Below are 19,312 nucleotides of genomic sequence, written 5' to 3'. Positions count from 1 at the left end.
TGTTAATATGGTCAGGAATTCTTTTGTCCTCATCATATTTTGTGATTTTATCATTCTATATTGTCTTAAAAAATTAATTTGTTGTTACATATTCTTATCAAATTACTTAAATCATGGGTTTTGTAAGTTGTTTTTGGATAAAGGTTTTTTTTTTTTTTTTAAAAAAAAAAAAGCTATTTTGTTTTGTATTTAATTTTTGCTAATTTTTTTTTATTTTACTTTATACAAGTAGGTTTTGTTTTGTAGAAAAAAATGGTTTTATTAAAATAATATTTCTTATATGTTCAGCCATGCATAATTTTTTTCCTTTTATTTTATTCACTCTGTTTCATATGGATTTTTATTTTTATTATCATTTATTGAGTTTAATGAACAAAATTAGTGGATAGAAACATATACAATATCTTATTTTACAAGATCAAATATCTTGAACTATGTCCATCTCTCATTTTTTTAGTGTCTCTTTTAGTTATTATTAACAATTTTTATTTATTTATTTGCATAGATAATTATTAGATGTTTGGATAATGTTTTTAATTTACACTTATAATTTATATTATGTGAAAAAAAAAATCATATCAAAATAGTTTGTATACTCAAAACACAAAATGCATAACAAATGAAATTTTTAATTGCCCTTTAATTTGTGTGTTTTTTTTACGCTTAATATTTTTGATCATTTTGTATAATTGATTTTTTTTTATTTCATCTTTCGATATTTTATTTATAAGATATTCGACTTTATACAATCTTATAGCCCTGTATTTGTTTTTTTAATTTGTTTATTTTTTAAGATGTTAAGCTAATTTATTTAGAATTTTGTTTGGGTTTTATACAAATGAAGTTTATTTTTAAAAATAAAAATAAAAAATTTATTTTTAAATAATATTACTGATGTGTTTGGCCTTGGATAATATACCTTTTTGGGCATGAGTTTATTTAGTGATCAGATTTATTTAAGTTTATCTTTTAAGTCATGAGTTTTTTAAGTAGTAAATTTATTTTTTATTGATTTTAATAAACAAGTTTGGTAAACAAAATCAAGTGAATGTCTTATTTTTGTGTTGTTTATTATCTTGATTCACATTCATCTCTCAGTTTTATCAATTTTTTTTTGGTTATTGTTAATGATTTTTTTTTTAATTTTTTTAGAAAAATAATTAATAATTTATTTAATAAGATATTGGAACAGGGTTTTTAATTTATATTTTAATTTTTTAAAATTAAAATTTTTTTTAAATAATATGTGGTAAAACAGTAGTCAAACAAATGGTATAATGAGGGTATTCGATTTGGAGATGGCTTTAAAAAAATTTTTTGATGCGACCTCCACATAAGAACATTAATTTTTAATTTTTAAAAGTATAATTTATACTTTAAAAAAATTATACCTTTTGAAAAATAAAATTCACCACCCACTCACACTCATTATACAACTTGAAGTGCCTGTCCTTGACAGTGAAAGGATGCTTTCATGCATGTGTTTGACTTTAAGGACCGGATTAGATTCTGGTTAAAGAATGGTGGAGGCCTTTCACGCCATATATTCTGGAATCTGCTTTTTCATGCCAATCTCTCACTTTTTGAGTTTTTGTATCATATTTAAATTTTATAATGATAGTCAAATAAATAGTAATATTTTATTAATTATTCTTTTATTTATTACAAAATATAAATATTTTTTTTAAGTGAACATATATTTATTATTTTTAGTGGTTTATAAGTTTTATCTTTTTTTTATATATATTTTTTAAAGATGAAATTAGAAAATAATTGAGTAACTAATAGGAAATTACTAATATTGAGTATTATAAAAATCCCTCACATTCTAAGAAGCTATTTTTTAATATTTTTTCAAGTAATATGTATTAGGGGTATTATTGTCAGGCAATAAAAAATCACAAGTAGTGTTTGGTTATCATATAAAACAAAAAATAAAAATAAAAATGAGATATCTCTTTATAAAAATTTACTTTAATATTATCCGAAAACATATTTATTTTATCTTTAACTAAATACATTTCTCTATCATACACGTGTGAAAAAGTTGCCAATCTTTTGTCTCATATTGTAAAAAAAAGGGGCAGTACTTTGATATTTTGTTGTTATTACTAAGTCATATTCAAAAGCCTAAATAATGATTTTACCCTCATCTTATCCACTAAATCATAATAGTAAGAAATAAAACAAAAATTATTTTTTAGAATTCCATTATGTTAAATTTCTACAATTCGTGTATTTTTTTATTATTATTTAAAGTTAATATTCAGTGTCGAAAACTAAGTTTGATATTATTTATAATTAAATAGTATTCAAATATTTTAAATTTAAATTTATCAAAGTTTAATATTAGTGTTGCTGTTTGGTAACGTTTCACGAGATCGACCTTAATCTCCCACAAATAAAAAATGGATGGAGAGTAGATATTGAAATTGTCATAGGAAAAGTAACAATATTCTCTGTTTAAGTTTTTTGCCATGAGTTTCTTTCCATTTAAATAAAAAATGGATGGATTCTTATTCTTTTTCTTTTTTCTTTTATTCTTATTCTTATTCTGTTTATCAAAAATCCATTTATTAATTTTCTCATTCATCTGCTAGCTAGAATGTATTCTTGTTCTAAAGTGTTTCTTCTATGTGCAACTTTACGACATAAGTCTTCAAGGGACGTAGCGTGGTGGTAAAGGACTTGCAATCTGCACAGCAGGTCTCGAGTTCGAGTCAGGATTTACACCTTTTATAAGAGCATGGGACAACCAGAATTTTACTCATTTACTTGGGCCCACAAAATACGCTTTCCGGGGGTGAGTTTCCTCGAATAAAAAAAAAAAGAAGAAGCTTTATGACACAAGCTTGCTTCTGTAGTTACGTACAACGTCAGCAACTTTTGAGCTTGCATCCACGTAGTTATATAGAATTAGATTCAGATCAGAATGCTAAAGCTAGACCAAAAAATTTATATCTCAATTGATCATGTTTTCAGGATTTGCAAGGAAGCTTGAGTTTAACAGAACTATGGGAGCCAATGGAGTGTTTAACCCTAATATCAAGGGGGAAGAAAAAGAAAGCTTGAGCCATATCAAGAGAGTGCCAGGCACGAAGCCTCCATTTACACTTAGCCAAATCAAGAAGGCCATCCCACCCCATTGCTTTGAAAGATCCCTTCTCCGTTCTTTCTCCTATGTGGTTTTTGACCTGTTGATAAGCTCTCTTTTGGGCTATACTGCCATCGCTTACTTCCACCTCCTCCCATCTCATCTTGCCTATATCGCATGGCCAATCTACTGGATTCTCCAAGGCTGCATTCTCACTGGTCTGTGGGTCATTGCTCATGAATGTGGTCACCATGCCTTCAGTGACTACCAGTGGGTCGATGACACAGTTGGCTTAATCCTCCACTCTGCACTTTTTGTCCCGTACTTTTCATGGAAATACAGCCACCGCCGCCATCACTCAAACATAGGGAGCCTCGACCGCGACGAAGTGTTCGTCCCGAAGCCCAAGTCCCAAATCCCATGGTATTCCATGTACCTAAACAATCCACCAGGGCGAGCTTTAGGTCTTGCTGTCAAACTTCTGCTTGGCTGGCCCTTGTACCTAACCTTCAACGCCTCCGGGCGACCTTATGATCGCTTTGCTTGTCACTACGATCCCTACAGCCCCATATATTCTGATCGTGAAAGGCTTCATATTTACATCTCTGATCTAGGCATCTTTGCCACAACATTTGTGCTCTACCGCATTGCTATAACACAAGGACTAGCATTTGTGATGAGCATTTATGGGGTACCATTAATTTTTGTTAATGGATTCCTTGTCACTATCACATACTTGCAGCACACTCATCCTTCATTGCCACATTATGATTCCACTGAATGGGAATGGCTTAGAGGAGCTTTGGTAACTGTGGACAGAGACTATGGGATTCTGAACAAGGTCTTCCATAACATTGCAGACACACATGTAGCTCACCATCTTGTAGCTACAATACCTCATTATCATGCAATGGAGGCTACCATAGCAATCAAGCCAATACTGGGTGAATACTACCAGTTTGATTCTACTCCATTTTACAAGGCTTTATGGAGGGAGGCAGGAGAGTGTTTGTATGTTGAGCAAGATGAAAAGGGTGTTTTCTGGTTCAGGAACAAGTTTTAATGTTTCTGCCATTAATATCTAGATAGCTAGGCTAGGCAACCCTGAAAAAGGAGGAATATGCCGTGTTGTGTTTAATGTTTATCCATTAGAATTATAAAGTAGTTAAACCTAGAAACCTAGAGAGTATAATCTGGTGGGAAAAAAAATAGGACAGAATACTAAAATCTTAACAGTGGCAAAGCAAAGGAATACTGCATGCCCCCCCACTCAAATTTTATTCGTAACAAATAGCATCAAGATTTAGATATCAATTTTTTTATTTTTTATTTTTTTAAAAAAAAAAAAACAGCCAAGAAGAATGTTGTTCGTAGCCATTCCAATTTTTTTTTTCTATTTTTTTAAAATGTGTTTTTTTTTTTAAAATAAAATATAGCCTATAGTTATTCCTAATAGAGAACAAATAACTTAATCATTATGATTTATCAATAAATAATATTATAGTATATTAAATAGTATATGCTTGTACATATTTGGGAAATATTTATTATTCATGTGTTGTAATCTCTACATTAACTATTGTACATTATCCTACATATATAAATAGAAAATGGTGACTAACTAATAGGTTAAGTCATTTATTATTTTCAACTTGGTATTAAAGTCACTAACACTTTAAACTCTCTTTTCTTTTCTCCAATAGACTCTTCTTCTTAGCCATCGGTGTAGACCTTTTCTACTCCCATTATTTTGAAAGCTTCTTATGCTGCTACCATGAATCCTATTGTGCATCTGTAGACCCTGTCTTCTCCCTCCATTATGCCAGTGATTCCTATTGGTGTGATTCCTATTGGTGTTGGCGTGAGTTTGCACTCTTCCCCTGTTGATGCTACCATGTATCTGTTCACCATGGATACTTCAATTGTTCCCTTCTTCAATACTGAACAAGTTATTTTCTTGAAACTTACAAAAACAAATTACATTTATTAGCAGATGAAGCCATATTTCCTTAGATAAGGAGTTTTCCACTTTGTTTATGGCTCATTAACATGTCCTTCCCCTCATATGGTTGCTACTGATGGTGTTTCTCTCCGGGTTAATAATTCTTTTCTTCGTTGGAAACAGTAGGACCACCTTATTCTAAGTGCATTACTTTCTTCTCTTTCAATGGATGTCATACATCTTGTTGTTGTAAACATCGTACTCTGTTTGGCATACTTTTAAGCAAACTCTCGCTTCTCCATCTAATTCTCGCACCATGCAACTTCATTGTTCTTTTCAAGATCTTCAACAAGGCGATGATTCGATCACTATATTTATGCAAAAAGCAAAGGTATTATTTAATGAATTAGTTGTTGTTGACCGACCAGTTTCACTAGAGGGCTTTAATTTGCAAGTGTTTCGTGGTTTTTGGGGCGAATTTAAAGACTTGGTAATGAGTTACGTGACCAAGGCAGGACCTCTTTCATATGCAAATCTTCATAGTTATATCCTAACTCATGAGATCCTTCACAAAACCTCCATTCAATCCATGAGTGTTGCTGTTGTTTCTACCTCTTTACTACCCACACTAAACTAGCCACCCTCAGCTCTTATTGCTCAACCTCTTTCTTCTAGTTCTTTTCACAGCAACTCTAATAACTATCATGGTAGAGGACGTTTTCGTGAAAGCTAGCATAACAATTTTTCTAGTGGTAAAGGACACCAATCTAATTAGCATTCTGATTTTGGAGTTTCAATGGGTTTTCAAACAACGACTAAAGGCGGCAAAATTGGTAGCAAAGCATGATGTTTTATGACTCTTCCCCCCAATGTGCTCAACTTCAAAACCATGAACAAAAGCCAAGTGTCTATCTTGCACCGAGCAATATTTCCTCTACAAACTCTGTGGATTGGTTTCCTGATACTAGTGCAAATCAACACCCCACACCTAATCTTGCAAATCTGATGAGGTTAGAACCATATCTAGGTAATGATCACTTGCATATTGGTAATAGTAAGGGCCTTTTTCATATCTAAATTTGGTCATACTAAGTTACATACACCACAACGTACATTCACTTTATATAATTTTCTTTATGTACCGCATATTTAAAAACATTTGCTTTCTGTTCAAAAATCTTATCTTGATAACAATAGTTATTTTGAATTTCACATATATGTGTTTTATATTAAGGATTTTAACACCAAGACACTATTCATTTCCGGTCAGAATAAAGATGGTCTCTATATTTTGTCTGAGTCTTCTACCACATTTGTTCCCCAAGCTTATTAGTCTTCTTATGTATCTACTTCTGTTGATCTATAACATCGTCAACCACGTCATCCTACTTTTTGTATTTTTAATTTATTAATCTCAAAAAGTAAAATTTCTTATATCTTTAAACATTTTATTTTTTAGTGTCAAACATGTCCATTAGAAAAATCATCACGTCTGTTATTAGGACCTACGGGTCACAAAACTTCTACTCCACTTGAATTAATTTGTAGTGATGTTTGGGGTCTTGCTCCTTTTTTTTCTTCTAATGGTTTTTGCTATTTTGTTATTTTTGTTAATGCGCATCCAAAATATATATATGGTATTATCCTCTTGTTGTGAAGTTTGATGTTTTTTTTTTAATGTTTTTCATCAATTTTAAAATTTTGTTGAGCATCAATTTTCACTAAAAATAAAATTTGTTAAAACTGATTGGGGCGGTGAATACTGCAAGTTATCCATTTTTTTTAGACTATTAGTATTCTTCACCGTTTGATTTTTCCTCATACTTACGAACAAAATGGAATAGTTGAACGTCATTATAAGCATATTGTGGAAATTGACCTTAATCTTCTAGGATAATGTAAAGCACCATTAAGATTTTAGAATTATGCTTTTGAAACCTCAATTCATCTTATCAATCGAATGCCTACTCTTGTCCTAGACCATATATCTCCTTTTGATTGTCTCTTTTAATGGTCTTCTGATTATGATTTTTTGCACATGTTTGGGTGTCTTTATTTTCTATTTATGTGTCCCTATCATAATCATAAATTACAATTTTTTTCCCTACCTATTTATACTTTTAGGGTATAACTCTTCTTACCTTAGTTATCATTGTCTTGAAATCACAACTCCACACCTTTATATCTCTCGTCATGTCTGTTTTCATGAACAAGTCTTTTCTTTTAACAAATCTAAACAGATTGCATAATCATTTTCTCACTCTTCATCTGATCCTATTCATCTACCTAATTTCCTGATCTCCCCTCTTATCCATTCTCATACGCTTACAACCTTTTAACCCAAAGATCATTAAAATCCCTCTCAATATCCTAGTCCTATTTTTGCTCACCCATAACAGGCCACAAGTCATGCTCTACCATCACCATATACATGTTTCTTTAACAATCATATTACAGGTACAAGTTCAAACCCTTCTGCTTTGCAGTGTAGCAAGTCTGTTGTTGTTGGTTCTCCCAATTGTCCTGCTGCTGCTGCTTCTTCACTGTCTGCTAGTGATGCCTCCATTACAGGGTTGCTAGAGGCTTTAGTCAATAAGAAGGTATTGATTACTATAAGACTTTCATTCTTGTTATTAAGCAAATCATTGTTTTGTTAATTTTCATAATTGCGGTGTCACGTGGTTGGAAAATTAATCAACTTTATATTCATATTGCCTTCCTCAATGAGACACTTGACAAAAAGGCCTACATGCAGCAACCTCCAAGTTTTGTTGATTATGCTCTCTCTTCTCATGTGTGTTAGTTGCATAAATCCTTATATGGTTTGAAACAAGTTCCTCAGATAAGGTACACTCGACTTAATTATTATCTCATCTCTCTTGGCTTTCATGCTTCGAAGGTTGACACCTCATTATTCATTTTATCTGTGGGTGATGATATTTTTTGCCTTTTAGTTTAGGTTGATGATATCTTGTTAACTGGAAGCAACTTAGCCTTGCTTCACAGATTGATTCAGTTGTTGAGCTTAGAATTTAAACTTTGAGATTTAAGAGTAGTTTATTATTTTTTAAGCATTGAGGTTCATCTTACTACTATGGGTCTTATGTTATGGCAAGATAAACATGCTCTTGACATTATTTACCAAACAAGTAAGTCATCTTACAGGCTTGTTGATACTCTTATTTCTACATCTAAAGTTACTACAAATGTCCGATTTCTTGTTCTCTGATCCTGCATGTTTTTGACAAATTATTGGTGCTCTTTAGTATCTCACTTTTATGAGACTAGATATTTGTTTTGTTGTTAACAAAGTCTGTCAGTATAGGCATGCTCCTACAGATTCATATTGGACTGCTGTTAAACTCATTTTATGTTATCTTAAAGGTATGACTTCCTTTGGTCTTTATATCACCCGTAACTCTTTTTTTTCCTTGTATGGTTTTACAAATGTTGATTAGGCAAGTAGTGTTAATGATTGTAAATCTACGGGTGGCTATCTTATTTTCTTTTGATATACACTAATTTCTTAAAAGTCTGGGAAACAACGCACCGTTGCTTGGTCTTCTACCGAGATTGAGTATAAAGCCTTGACTGATAGTAATTCTGAAGTCATATGACTTCAATATTTATTGTCAGATCTGCAGATTACTCCTTTAGTGCCTACAATTTAGTGTGATAATCTAAGTGCTACTTTTTTGTCTGCAAAACCTATCTTTCATACTTATAATAAGCATATTGAAGTTGGTTATTATTTTATCCGCGATAGAGTTGCTACAAAAGCCATTTACATTCGCTTGATTCTTTCAGTTGATCAACTTATAAATGTTCTTATAAAACCTCTCTCCACTTCTTCTTTTATTGCTCTTCGATTCAAACTTCGAATAGAATCCCTACCCTCAGTTTGAGGAGGCCTATTATAATATACTAAATAGTAAAGGCTTGAACATATTTAGAAAAGATTTATTAATCATGTATTGTAAACTCTATATTAACTATTATATATTGCCCTACACGTATAAAAAGAAAATGGTAACTAACTAATAGGTTAAGCTTTTTATTATTATCAATTCATAGATAAAGCACTGAGCAACCTAAAAGGTATTGTTAAAATACTGTGATCCAAGACATATTGTATTATTCTAGTTAACAATAAAATAACACTTTTATTTTTCTAAAAAAAGCTAAACAATATTTTTTTTTTTTTTTTAGAATTTAGAGGGTAGTTTTTTTAAATGAAGAATTTAAAGAGTAATTTTCTAGTTCCAAAAACATGAATTTCAAATGTTAAAGTAATTAGTAAACAGGATTTTTATGTGTTTAAAAGTGTTTTTTTTTTTTCATTTTCCTATCAAATGTAGAAATATATGCTTTCATTTTTATTTTTTTTTTCAAAATAGGCTAGCCATTAATCTCAAGGCCTATTAACCCAATATAAGGTAGAAATTAAACTGCCTGGTAACAGGTCTAAATAAAGATTACAAGCCCGGCTCAACAAGTCCAACTCTTCCAAATATGATTATGCATTAGCATTCTTTCATTTTAACTTTAGAAATATAAATAAATATTATTTTGTTAAATTATAGTAATAAATTTTTCTTTTCAGTATAAAAATACATTTCATATATATATATATATATATGACTTTAATTTTATACACGCCCACACACACACTAGAAAAAAGTGGATTAACTGTATAGTTAATTTTAATTATATTTTTTATTTTTTTCCTTATATTACAAATTAGTGAAAAATAAAATGCATAAAAAGAAATACACCAAAAAAAGAGAGTTAAAGAAAGTAAGAAATTGAATTCCATACTATATATACGACTAAGTACAACCAATCCCATTTCCATGCATGGAAATTTTTTCTCATGCCAGGAAGATATATCATTGATATTGATATTGTTCAACACCTTACTTTCCATTGATATTGTTCTTGCATCTTTTAATGAATTCGTGGCCAAGTAATGGTGTGAGAGTGTGTATTTAACTGTGTATTGATTAGGTGAATCTATATATATATGATCACACATTAGCCTATCCTCTCTCACCAAAATCCCATCAGGAAAATCATCTAGTTCTATGGCCAAGCAAGTTGAGCATGATCCACAGCAATACATTGAGGATTGGTTCGATGTAGCTATCCCCATGGGCAAAGAATTTGAGCTCCCAAATCTTTCAAACATGTCCAACGCCAGTTTTTCTGCCCCGAATTTATCATTTCAAAATCTTCTCATCCATACAAATCCACCATTGGCCGAAATAGAGGTTGTATCCAACACAGAAATTGAGTGTGCTCCTTTTCCTAGAGTTGTAGTGGCTACAGAGCCTACTGCCACAGACGAGCTGCAACCCCATTCTTCTGGCTTGATCAGTGCTCATCATCCTTCTATGGTGAACCCTCACTCTCTTCCGATTACTAGCCATCAATTCATCGCCTTGAGAAACCAACAATCTCTTCCTCGTCTCATTCCAACCCCTAGAGTTACTTCTTTGAACCCACCTTTCTTCTATCCTTGTCAAACAATTCATGTCAAATATCAAGAAACACAATTTTCAGGAATCCTGAAATATGCATCGCCATGCTATAGCGATAGCGATGTAGCATTCACAACTGATAGAAATGTTCAAAGCCTCGGGAATCATTTGGTTGGATTGAATGTTGGCTCTAACATGATCATGAACAATTACCAACCAAACCCTATCATCCTTAATAATCGGATTGACCGACCAATCCTTGTGGCAAATTTGGACAGCCTTAACCAAACCAATCAAAATATGCCTAAATATCTTTCACTGTCTCTACGCTTGATGAATACCTCCCTGTCGTCAAAAGCTCAAGAAATCCAACTCCCTGATGCCCATCATTTGCAACCAAAACAAGAATTATTGGGTAGCACAACCCTGTCAAGCCATTTTAAAAGTCCTCTCAGGAGAACTCCAAGGTCTCTATCAATAGCCCAAACAAGTCGCGCTCATAAGCATAAATGCTTTATCTGCAAAGCATCTTTTATAAATGGAAATGCTTTGGGTGGGCATATGAGCTATCACGCTAAGAAGAGGAAGATTGAAGCGTCGCGGCGCGGCCAGTTTTTCGAGTCGGGTACTGCTTCAGGATTCGGAGACTCGTCACCAGGCTCTCAAGATGGCTCAGATAAGTTTTGATGAATGTTCTAATAAGAATAATGAGGCTGTTGCGTAGTCATCAACGAAGAAGGATATTTTTAGGGAGATTAATTTATACCTTTAATTGAAGGGATTTTCTAGCAAATGACCTTTAAAAACTAGATAAATTTTATCTTATCCCGTACATGATTTTTTCTTATCTCTATGTTGTGCGGTTGTCCGTGTTTATTTAATTTCTTGGTTCTATTTAAAGCAAGGTTTTCCAAGGACAAATCAACTTGACAGAGGAAATATCACCAAAACATTTGTCATCCTTTATATATTTTCGGCTTTTGCTTCTATTTTTTTTTTTTCGTTTCATAAGCATGCTATACTTCTTGTCTTCTCGTCTACATAATTGGTATCTATATAGTTCAAGGTTATCAATTCCGTTCTGTTTTGTCCAAAATGACCAAAACATTTCATATCAATTCAAAAAATAAAATAAAACAGAAAAATTTTCATCTCATTTCAAATCTCGGTCCATTCTGGATTTTTCGGCTAGATTCCGTCTAAAATGTTCCGGTTTCATTTCACATGCTCTATTCCGGTCTTGAAAAGCCATTGAATCAAATTGAACTTTGTTTAATTTAATTAATTAAACCACCCAAGTATAAAAAGCTCTTTTTCATTACTATTTTTAATAACAATGATATTAATAATAATATTAAAAATTATTATTACTATTTTCATTAACAATGATATTAACTTTTTAAAATTAGATTTATCACTAATATATATTGTTTATATTCATGTTGTTTTTTTCATGTTTATACTTTGTATGAATTTGAGCAAAACAATGGATGTTTTAGATTCCATTAGCTTTGATAACATTGACCTAACTTTATATTTAAAATATTTGTGTTCAAAATTTTTAATTTCATAATATTTTGATATTTTGTTTAAGTTGAATTTCTTTAAGATAAAGATCTATTTAATCTTGACTATTTAGAAATATTTTAAATTTTAAAATTATATTTGTTTGATATTATGTTTGTATTGCATAATTTATAATTAATTTATCTTGAATTTAAATTATGTTTGCTTGAATATATATATATATATATATATATATATGAACAGTACAACTCCGAAACGGCATGCCAAAACTGAAACATTTCATTTGAATTGAAAAAACAAAACACCTATACGAAACGGAATTGACAACTTTGATATAGTCAATAAAATTGATGCAAATGAGAGCAAAAGCTAAGGTTAAAAAAGGTTTATTATATGTTAAAATCTTCAAAGATCAAAGGCATTATAAGGGAAGATAATCAAAATATTTAATTTTTTTTAAGTCTCTACTTATCAAAAAGATTATTGTAACTTTTATATAGAAAAAGCTAAAAAAACTCTAATAATATTAAATAAATAAAAATAGAAAAAAAATCCCATAAAATAGAAAAATAGAAAAAAAACAATTAAAAAATAATAAAAAATTATTTTTAAAAAAAAGTTCATACATTAATCCTCAAGAGCTGGAAAGAACTTGTTATCAAGTTTAGTATTCAGTTAAAAATTGTCCTTCATCAAGAACATTTAGGTCACCTCATCATGGGTTTCTAACATAATATCTTTATACAATATGCCAAATCATGAGTCCCACCAACAAGATTTAAAATAACAGTAACAAACACAAATACAAACAACATGTCAATTCCTGAATGCTTTTTTTTTTTTTTCCTTAAGAGAAAGTTACCAATCCCCTCTTATATAAGCACATCATGTCCTAACCTTTTACAACCATTATTGTTTTGTAGTACACAACAAATTAAGTAAAACAATCACTAAAAATTGTTGGGATCTGTTATTCAATTGATGCAGACAGGAGCAAAAAGATAAAGGGTCTGTAATATGTCAAAATCGTAAAAGACCAAATCAACGTAAATATAGGGAGATAACAAAAATATTCAATTTTTTTTCTTTTATGTCACCACTTACCAAAAAGCTATTACAACCCGTTATACAGAGAAAAAAAACTAGAAAATCCTAATAATAATAAATAGGAAAAAAAACTTGAGAAAATGTTCCATTCAAATATTAAAAAATAAACTATAAAAGCATCATAATAAAAAATAAAAAAATATTTATGTTCTTAAAAAATATCTTACATTAGTCTCACAGATCTGGAAGAATATTGTCATCGAGTTTAGTACACATTTAAAAAATTACCATTCATCAAGAACATATTTTTATGGAGGTCATCTCATCATGGGTTCCTAACACAATATCTTTGAGTAAGCCACTCTATCATGTGTCCCACCACTAGGATTTTAAACAATATTAAATGACATAGATGAAAACACTTGGATATTTTTTTTCTTTCTGAAAGAAACCCCACCATCACCTCCCACACAAGCATATCATGCTCTATAATCTCTTTCAATCATGGTTGTTTTGCAACATAGCAAAGCAAAATAATCATCAATAGTTGGGCTTTAATATTAATTAATGCATTCAAGAGCGAAGGATTAAAAGAGGTTTATTACATATCAAAAGATTTAAAGACCAAAAACATAATAACTATAAGGACACAATCAAAATATTTAATTTTTATTCTTCTTTGTCTTCACTTGCCAAGAAGGTCATATTACAACACTTTATATAAAAAAAAAATTAAAAAAATTCTAATAATACTAAATAGAAAAACTAAACTAGAAAAAAATATTTGTTTTAAATAGGAAAAAAACTAAAAAAAGCATTATAATAAAGAATAGAAAATATCTATTTTTTATATGAAAAGGCATTCATTTTCTTATGAATAGGAAAATAAAACTAAAAAAAGCATTATAATAAAGAATAGAAAAATATCTATTTTTGTATATATAGAAAAAACATTCATTTTCTTATGAATTTTAATTTAATGTTGATGGATAGCTTATTAAAAAAAAAATGAAGAGATAAACTCAATCTCAATATAAGGCCACCAATGGCCATATCTTTTTTTGATTTATGGATTGTAAATAATATAATTGGTTGGTAATTAGCTATTAAATAAAGAAGCAATAGGCTTGACGAAAATCTAATTGTATTCTAACTAGTAGAATGCTTGAAAATCAAATCATGATTTTATTTGTTATTAGTTGAAAGATATGAGCGGGATCAACATTTCTTTTTTAAATTTGTTTGCTACTATTGTTTGTGGTTTTCAGTATTTCTTCTGTATTTTCCTGACTAAATTATGTTCGTAGGTTTCATTATAATCATAGATGATTGGAAATCTTGCTTCGTTGGTCTAAAAACAAAAGCTAATTGAAAAGTAAAAACATATTTTCCAAACTCCAAATATCATTTTCTGATGTTTTTAATTTAGAAATGCGGATGAACCACGCCCGCATTGACAAACAAAACACTAAAGAGAAGTACCAGAAGCTGAATTTCATCACACGCCTATCCCATTATTGGCTCAACAACACCTTCAGCCCCATTTATTAGCAACACAATTATACTAGTTTGACTGATCCCTTGCTCGGGGGTGATCTAGCTAGCTAGATTTTAGAGGCAGTAGCATCAAAACTAATTGTTCCGGTACCAGAACACGCCTTTTTGGGGAGCTCCGTCGTCTGGATCAACATACAGGCATTCTTTTGCCTCCCTCCATAAGGCCTTGTAAATCGGAGTATCATCAAACTGGTAGAACTCACCCAGTATTGGCTTGATTGCTTTCGTAGCCACCATTGCATGATAATGTGGCATGTTAGAGAAGAGATGGTGAGCGACATGCGTGTCTGTAATGTTATGGAAGACCTTGTTCAGGATCCCATAGTCTCTATCCATGGTTGCCAAAGCTCCTCTAAGCCACCCCCATTCAGAGGAATCATAATGTGGCAATGCAGGGTGAGTGTGCTGCAAGTATGTGATGGTGACAAGGAAACCATTAGCAATAAGTAACGGTACCCCATAAATGCATATCAGAAATGCCAGCCCTCGAGACACAGCGATGCTGTAGAGCACAAAAGTTGCAGCAAGAATGCCTAGATCAGAAATGTAAACCTGGAGTCTTTCACGATCAGAATATATGGGGCTATAGGGATCATAGTGACAGGCAAAGCGATCATAGGGTCGACCGGAAACGTTGAAGGTTAGATATAAGGGCCAGCCAATCAGAAGTGATACAGCCAGACTTAAAGCTCGGCCTGGTGGGTTGTTTAGGTGCTTGGAATACCATGCGACACGGGACTTGGTCTTCGGGACAAACACTTCGTCGCGCTCGAGGGACCCTGTGTTCGAATGGTGGCGGCGGTGGCTGTATTTCCAGGAAAAGTATGGGATGAAAAGTGCAGAGTGGAGGATTAGGCCAACCGTGTCATCAACCCACTGGTAGTCACTGAAGGCGTGGTGGCCACATTCATGAGCAATGACCCAAACACCGGTGAGAATGCAGCCTTGGAGAACCCAGTAGATGGGCCATGTGATGGAGGCAAGAGGGGATGGTAGGAGGTGGAAATATGTGATGGCAATGTAGCAGAAGAGAAAGCTGAAGGAGAGGTCATAGACAACATAGGACAATGAGCAGAGAAGGGATCGTTGGAAGCAATGGGGAGGGATGGCCTTCTTGATTTTTCCAAGTGTAAATGGAGGCTCCGTGTTTGGCATTCTATTGAAGCTGCTTTCCTTTCCTTCATGCACTCCATTGACTCCCATTGTCGTCCTCAGCTTCCTTGAATATGATGATTTAGCAGATATCATATTCTTATAATCTGATTTCATAGCATGTATGTGTATCAATGGCAATTACGTACCTGCCTCGAGAAAGCATAGGCTTAGTAGAAAAGGAAAAAATAAATGTTGTAGGACCATGAAAATGTCTGAAGTATGCGGGAAGAAATTAATTATTTTTTATGTTTTTAAAATGTTTTTAAAAATATTTCATTTTATTTCATTTTAAATTTTAAATTTTTTTAAATTATTTTAATGTGAAGATGTCAGAAATAATTTTTAAAAAATAAAAAATATATTATTTTAATAATTTCTGAATAAAAAATACTTTAAAAATAATCGTTACGATAATTCTAAACACCTTCTAAATATTATAATTTATTAATAAAAATGGAAATTATTCATCTCAATGTAAAAACTTTCACAATTAATTTTTTTAAAAAAATATACAATAAAAATATAAAAATATACATGGAGTGGCTAGTATTTATGATAGTTAATAAATCCAGCATAGTCAAAATGGTTGATTCGGGAATCTACAATTTAAAATTTAAAATAAATTGGTTAATCTATAATTCAATTAATTTGAACAAACCCTATAGATTTAACACTAAATTCTTAAAAAAAAAATATCTCAGTTTACTCACCAACCTACAAGTAAAAAACAAGTAAAAATAATTTAACGATCCAAATGTTTTTTTCTGGATCACCCCATACAAGTGTGACATCTATGATTTTTATAATGCTATTTTTACAGTTCTAAATATATTTTTTTTATTAATATGGATGTTCGGTTAGTATGGGTGTACCTCGACTTAATTTAACGGGTCCTGAAATTAACGACCATACAAGTCTTGATGGTCATTTATATTAACAACTACAAAACTCAAATCTGAAACTAAAAAAAATTTTTTAATTCTAAATTCCTGAATTACCTACTAGATTTTATTTCTGTACATTTCATTGTCATATTGCGTGTATGAGTTTAACAAAATTTGTTGAAACTTCAGTAAAATTGTTCCAAGAATACACTGTAATTATTAGCTATTAAATGATGATATAAATGCGATGTCCACAGCATACCTAAAATTAGTCGGACATTAAAACCAATAGTACATGCCAAAGTATCGATCTGGTTAACCTAATCTAAACATCAGAAAAAGAAATATAGACATGATCATCATTAATATTTCAACCACCTAAATAATAATCTTCTACCTCCATAAATTGCAACGGTTAATTAAGAAATGCAGGTGAAGTTAAAAGATAATTAATGAAAAACAAAGGGTATAATCATAATTGTAAAATTTAAACAGGACATAGGAGACTCAAATCAATTCAAGTTAAAAAAATAAAATAAAAAATATTGATTAGTCTAATAAAATACTCAAGTTAACACAAACTAACATGGTCAAAACCATGCCTTCAACCTATTGATATTTAAAAAAAAATTATTAAAAACGAAATTAAGGGTTAAATTTTACTGGTCTGGTTAATTTGATATTGACACTAATGCATGCTTGATGACACATTTGGGAAATTGTCAAGACTAACAACAAATGCAAGGCATGCCCTCTCACCACACAACTACGACAATCACCACAAAAATTCATAGTTTTACTGACAGAAATATTCCGTCGGTGTGTGATTAGGAGTTCGTCGGTAAACTATTTACCGACTAAATTGCCAACGGAATACGTCCGTCAGCTAACCTTTCATCGGTGATTCCACATTCCATCGCTATATCGGTCAGAAAAACAAAAAAAACATTTACCGACGGTTTTACAGACGGACTTTGCGCGCCAAAAAAAGGTTTCCCTTGAAAAAAATACCGACGGATTATTAAAATCCGTCGATGGTATCACAAGTCACCGACGGTTACTGGCCGTCGGTAAAGTGGTCGGTGAATTTTGAAAAATCGACCAAATATATCCGTCTATAAATTCGTCGGTAAGATAAAACATCGACGGAATATGTCCGTCGGTATATCTGTTGGTGAGTAAAAAATATACCGACCGAATTTATCCGTCTGGAAATTTGTCGGTGATGGTCTCGGCTACTGTCTAATGCCGACGGATTAATTTCCGTCGGTAAATCCCCTCTGTAATGTTTTTTTTATTTTTTTTTAAATTATTTTGAATACATAATATAAAAATGATATAAATTAATGGTAATAAAAACCAATTATGCAAATAAAATTTATATTAAGCATCAAAAACAAAAAATAAAAGATAAATAATATTCATTACAAAATGAATGTGTCAAAAAAACATTAAATGAAATTTTAAATGTAAATAATGTTTATTAAAAATTAATATAAAGGTCCTAGAGGAGGAGGAGGAAGAGGTTGGCTGTTATGCGGCCAAAAAGGATTTGGTGCACATGTTCCACCTTGTGCCATGTTCATGACCATTTGACGAAGCTCTTCATAGGCCACTCTTTGTCGTTCAGTCTCCACTCTTTGTCGTTCAGACTCCGCTCTTCGTTGTTCAGACTCCATTCTTTGTTGTTCGAACGCCACTCTTTGTTGTTCTACGAGTTGTGTGTACACCTCTAATAGGTGGTCGTACTTTTCGGTGAGCAGAGCCGTGTGTTGCTGCAAGGCCATGAACTCCTTAGATTGGGAGCTCGACACTGATTGGAGCTCCCCGACGGTTGAAGCACTACGGCCGACCGCAAGTTCTCGGCCGTGTGATTTTCCCACACCTCCTCACAACAGTGTTATGTTCTTCATTCCAGCAGAATCGATTCTGTGTATAAAAAATAATTTTTTAAAATGCTAACAATTTATTTACAATTATATTAAGAATTTATTAGAAATAAGCTGAAAATTATATATTAACACGAACCTCAAATCTGGAAAACCATGCATTGATTTGAGGCATCCATTGAGGATGTTTGGATATCTGACTTCATTGAAACAATGGAATCTCCATCGACGCTTTAAACGCCGATGATATTACTCGGGCGGCCTCAATGTTTGTGAACCTGAAAAGAATTGAAATTAATTAAATAGCAACTTCATAAATTTGTTTTTTTAAAAAAAAACTAAAACCTTAACAAACTTACTTTGAAAGATCGTCCTTCCATTGTGCCTCGTACTTGCGGGTAAATTGATTCCGCTGTGAAGGCACGCCGCTTCTGCGATGTGAAACAGTGCTGGAAGAGGCAGCATCAGTTGACGGCACATGTGGTGTAGGTCTCTCTTCTTAAGAGGCACCTAAGAAAATATCTTTCTCGCTGCTAGACGAACTTGATGATGCTAACGTGAAGCTCTGGTTTTCATTATGTGCATCTAACCCATATTTATATAAATAATTATATAATCAAATTCAAATGTTAAAAAAAAATTCGCAGCACTTCCCCTATACTTGGATAACTACCCAAATCCACAAACCTGCAAATATTAACAATAGCCACAACCAATTCACCCAATCTATACTAATT

At 31.8% G+C, this 19,312-nt stretch overlaps 2 protein-coding genes across 2 annotated transcripts; one reads left to right on the top strand and one right to left on the bottom strand.

Annotated features, from left to right (window-relative positions):
- Positions 1 to 2,843: 2,843 nt before the first annotated feature.
- Positions 2,844 to 4,458, top strand: LOC118049805 (delta(12)-fatty-acid desaturase FAD2). The gene has a single exon (XM_035059927.2). The coding sequence runs from the start codon at positions 2,973 to 2,975 to the stop codon at positions 4,155 to 4,157; it is 1,185 nt and encodes a 394-aa protein (XP_034915818.1). The 5' UTR covers positions 2,844 to 2,972; the 3' UTR covers positions 4,158 to 4,458.
- Positions 4,459 to 14,578: 10,120 nt separating this feature from the next.
- LOC118049806 (delta(12)-acyl-lipid-desaturase) lies at positions 14,579 to 15,886 on the bottom strand. The gene has a single exon (XM_035059928.2). It carries the CDS (start codon positions 15,848 to 15,850, stop codon positions 14,723 to 14,725), a length of 1,128 nt encoding a protein of 375 aa, XP_034915819.1. The 5' UTR covers positions 15,851 to 15,886; the 3' UTR covers positions 14,579 to 14,722.
- Positions 15,887 to 19,312: the final 3,426 nt, after the last annotated feature.

This window comes from Populus alba, chromosome 1, assembly GCF_005239225.2.
Source record: "Populus alba chromosome 1, ASM523922v2, whole genome shotgun sequence".
NCBI lineage: Eukaryota > Viridiplantae > Streptophyta > Magnoliopsida > Malpighiales > Salicaceae > Populus > Populus alba.
This window is presented reverse-complemented; position numbering and strand designations above follow the sequence as displayed.

What these genes read in the sequence shown, in the direction of transcription:
- LOC118049805 (XM_035059927.2), top strand. Translation starts at nt 2,973, where the DNA reads ATGTTTTCAGGATTTGCAAGGAAGCTTGAGTTTAACAGAACTATGGGA.
- LOC118049806 (XM_035059928.2), bottom strand. Translation starts at nt 15,850, where the DNA reads ATGGGAGTCAATGGAGTGCATGAAGGAAAGGAAAGCAGCTTCAATAGA.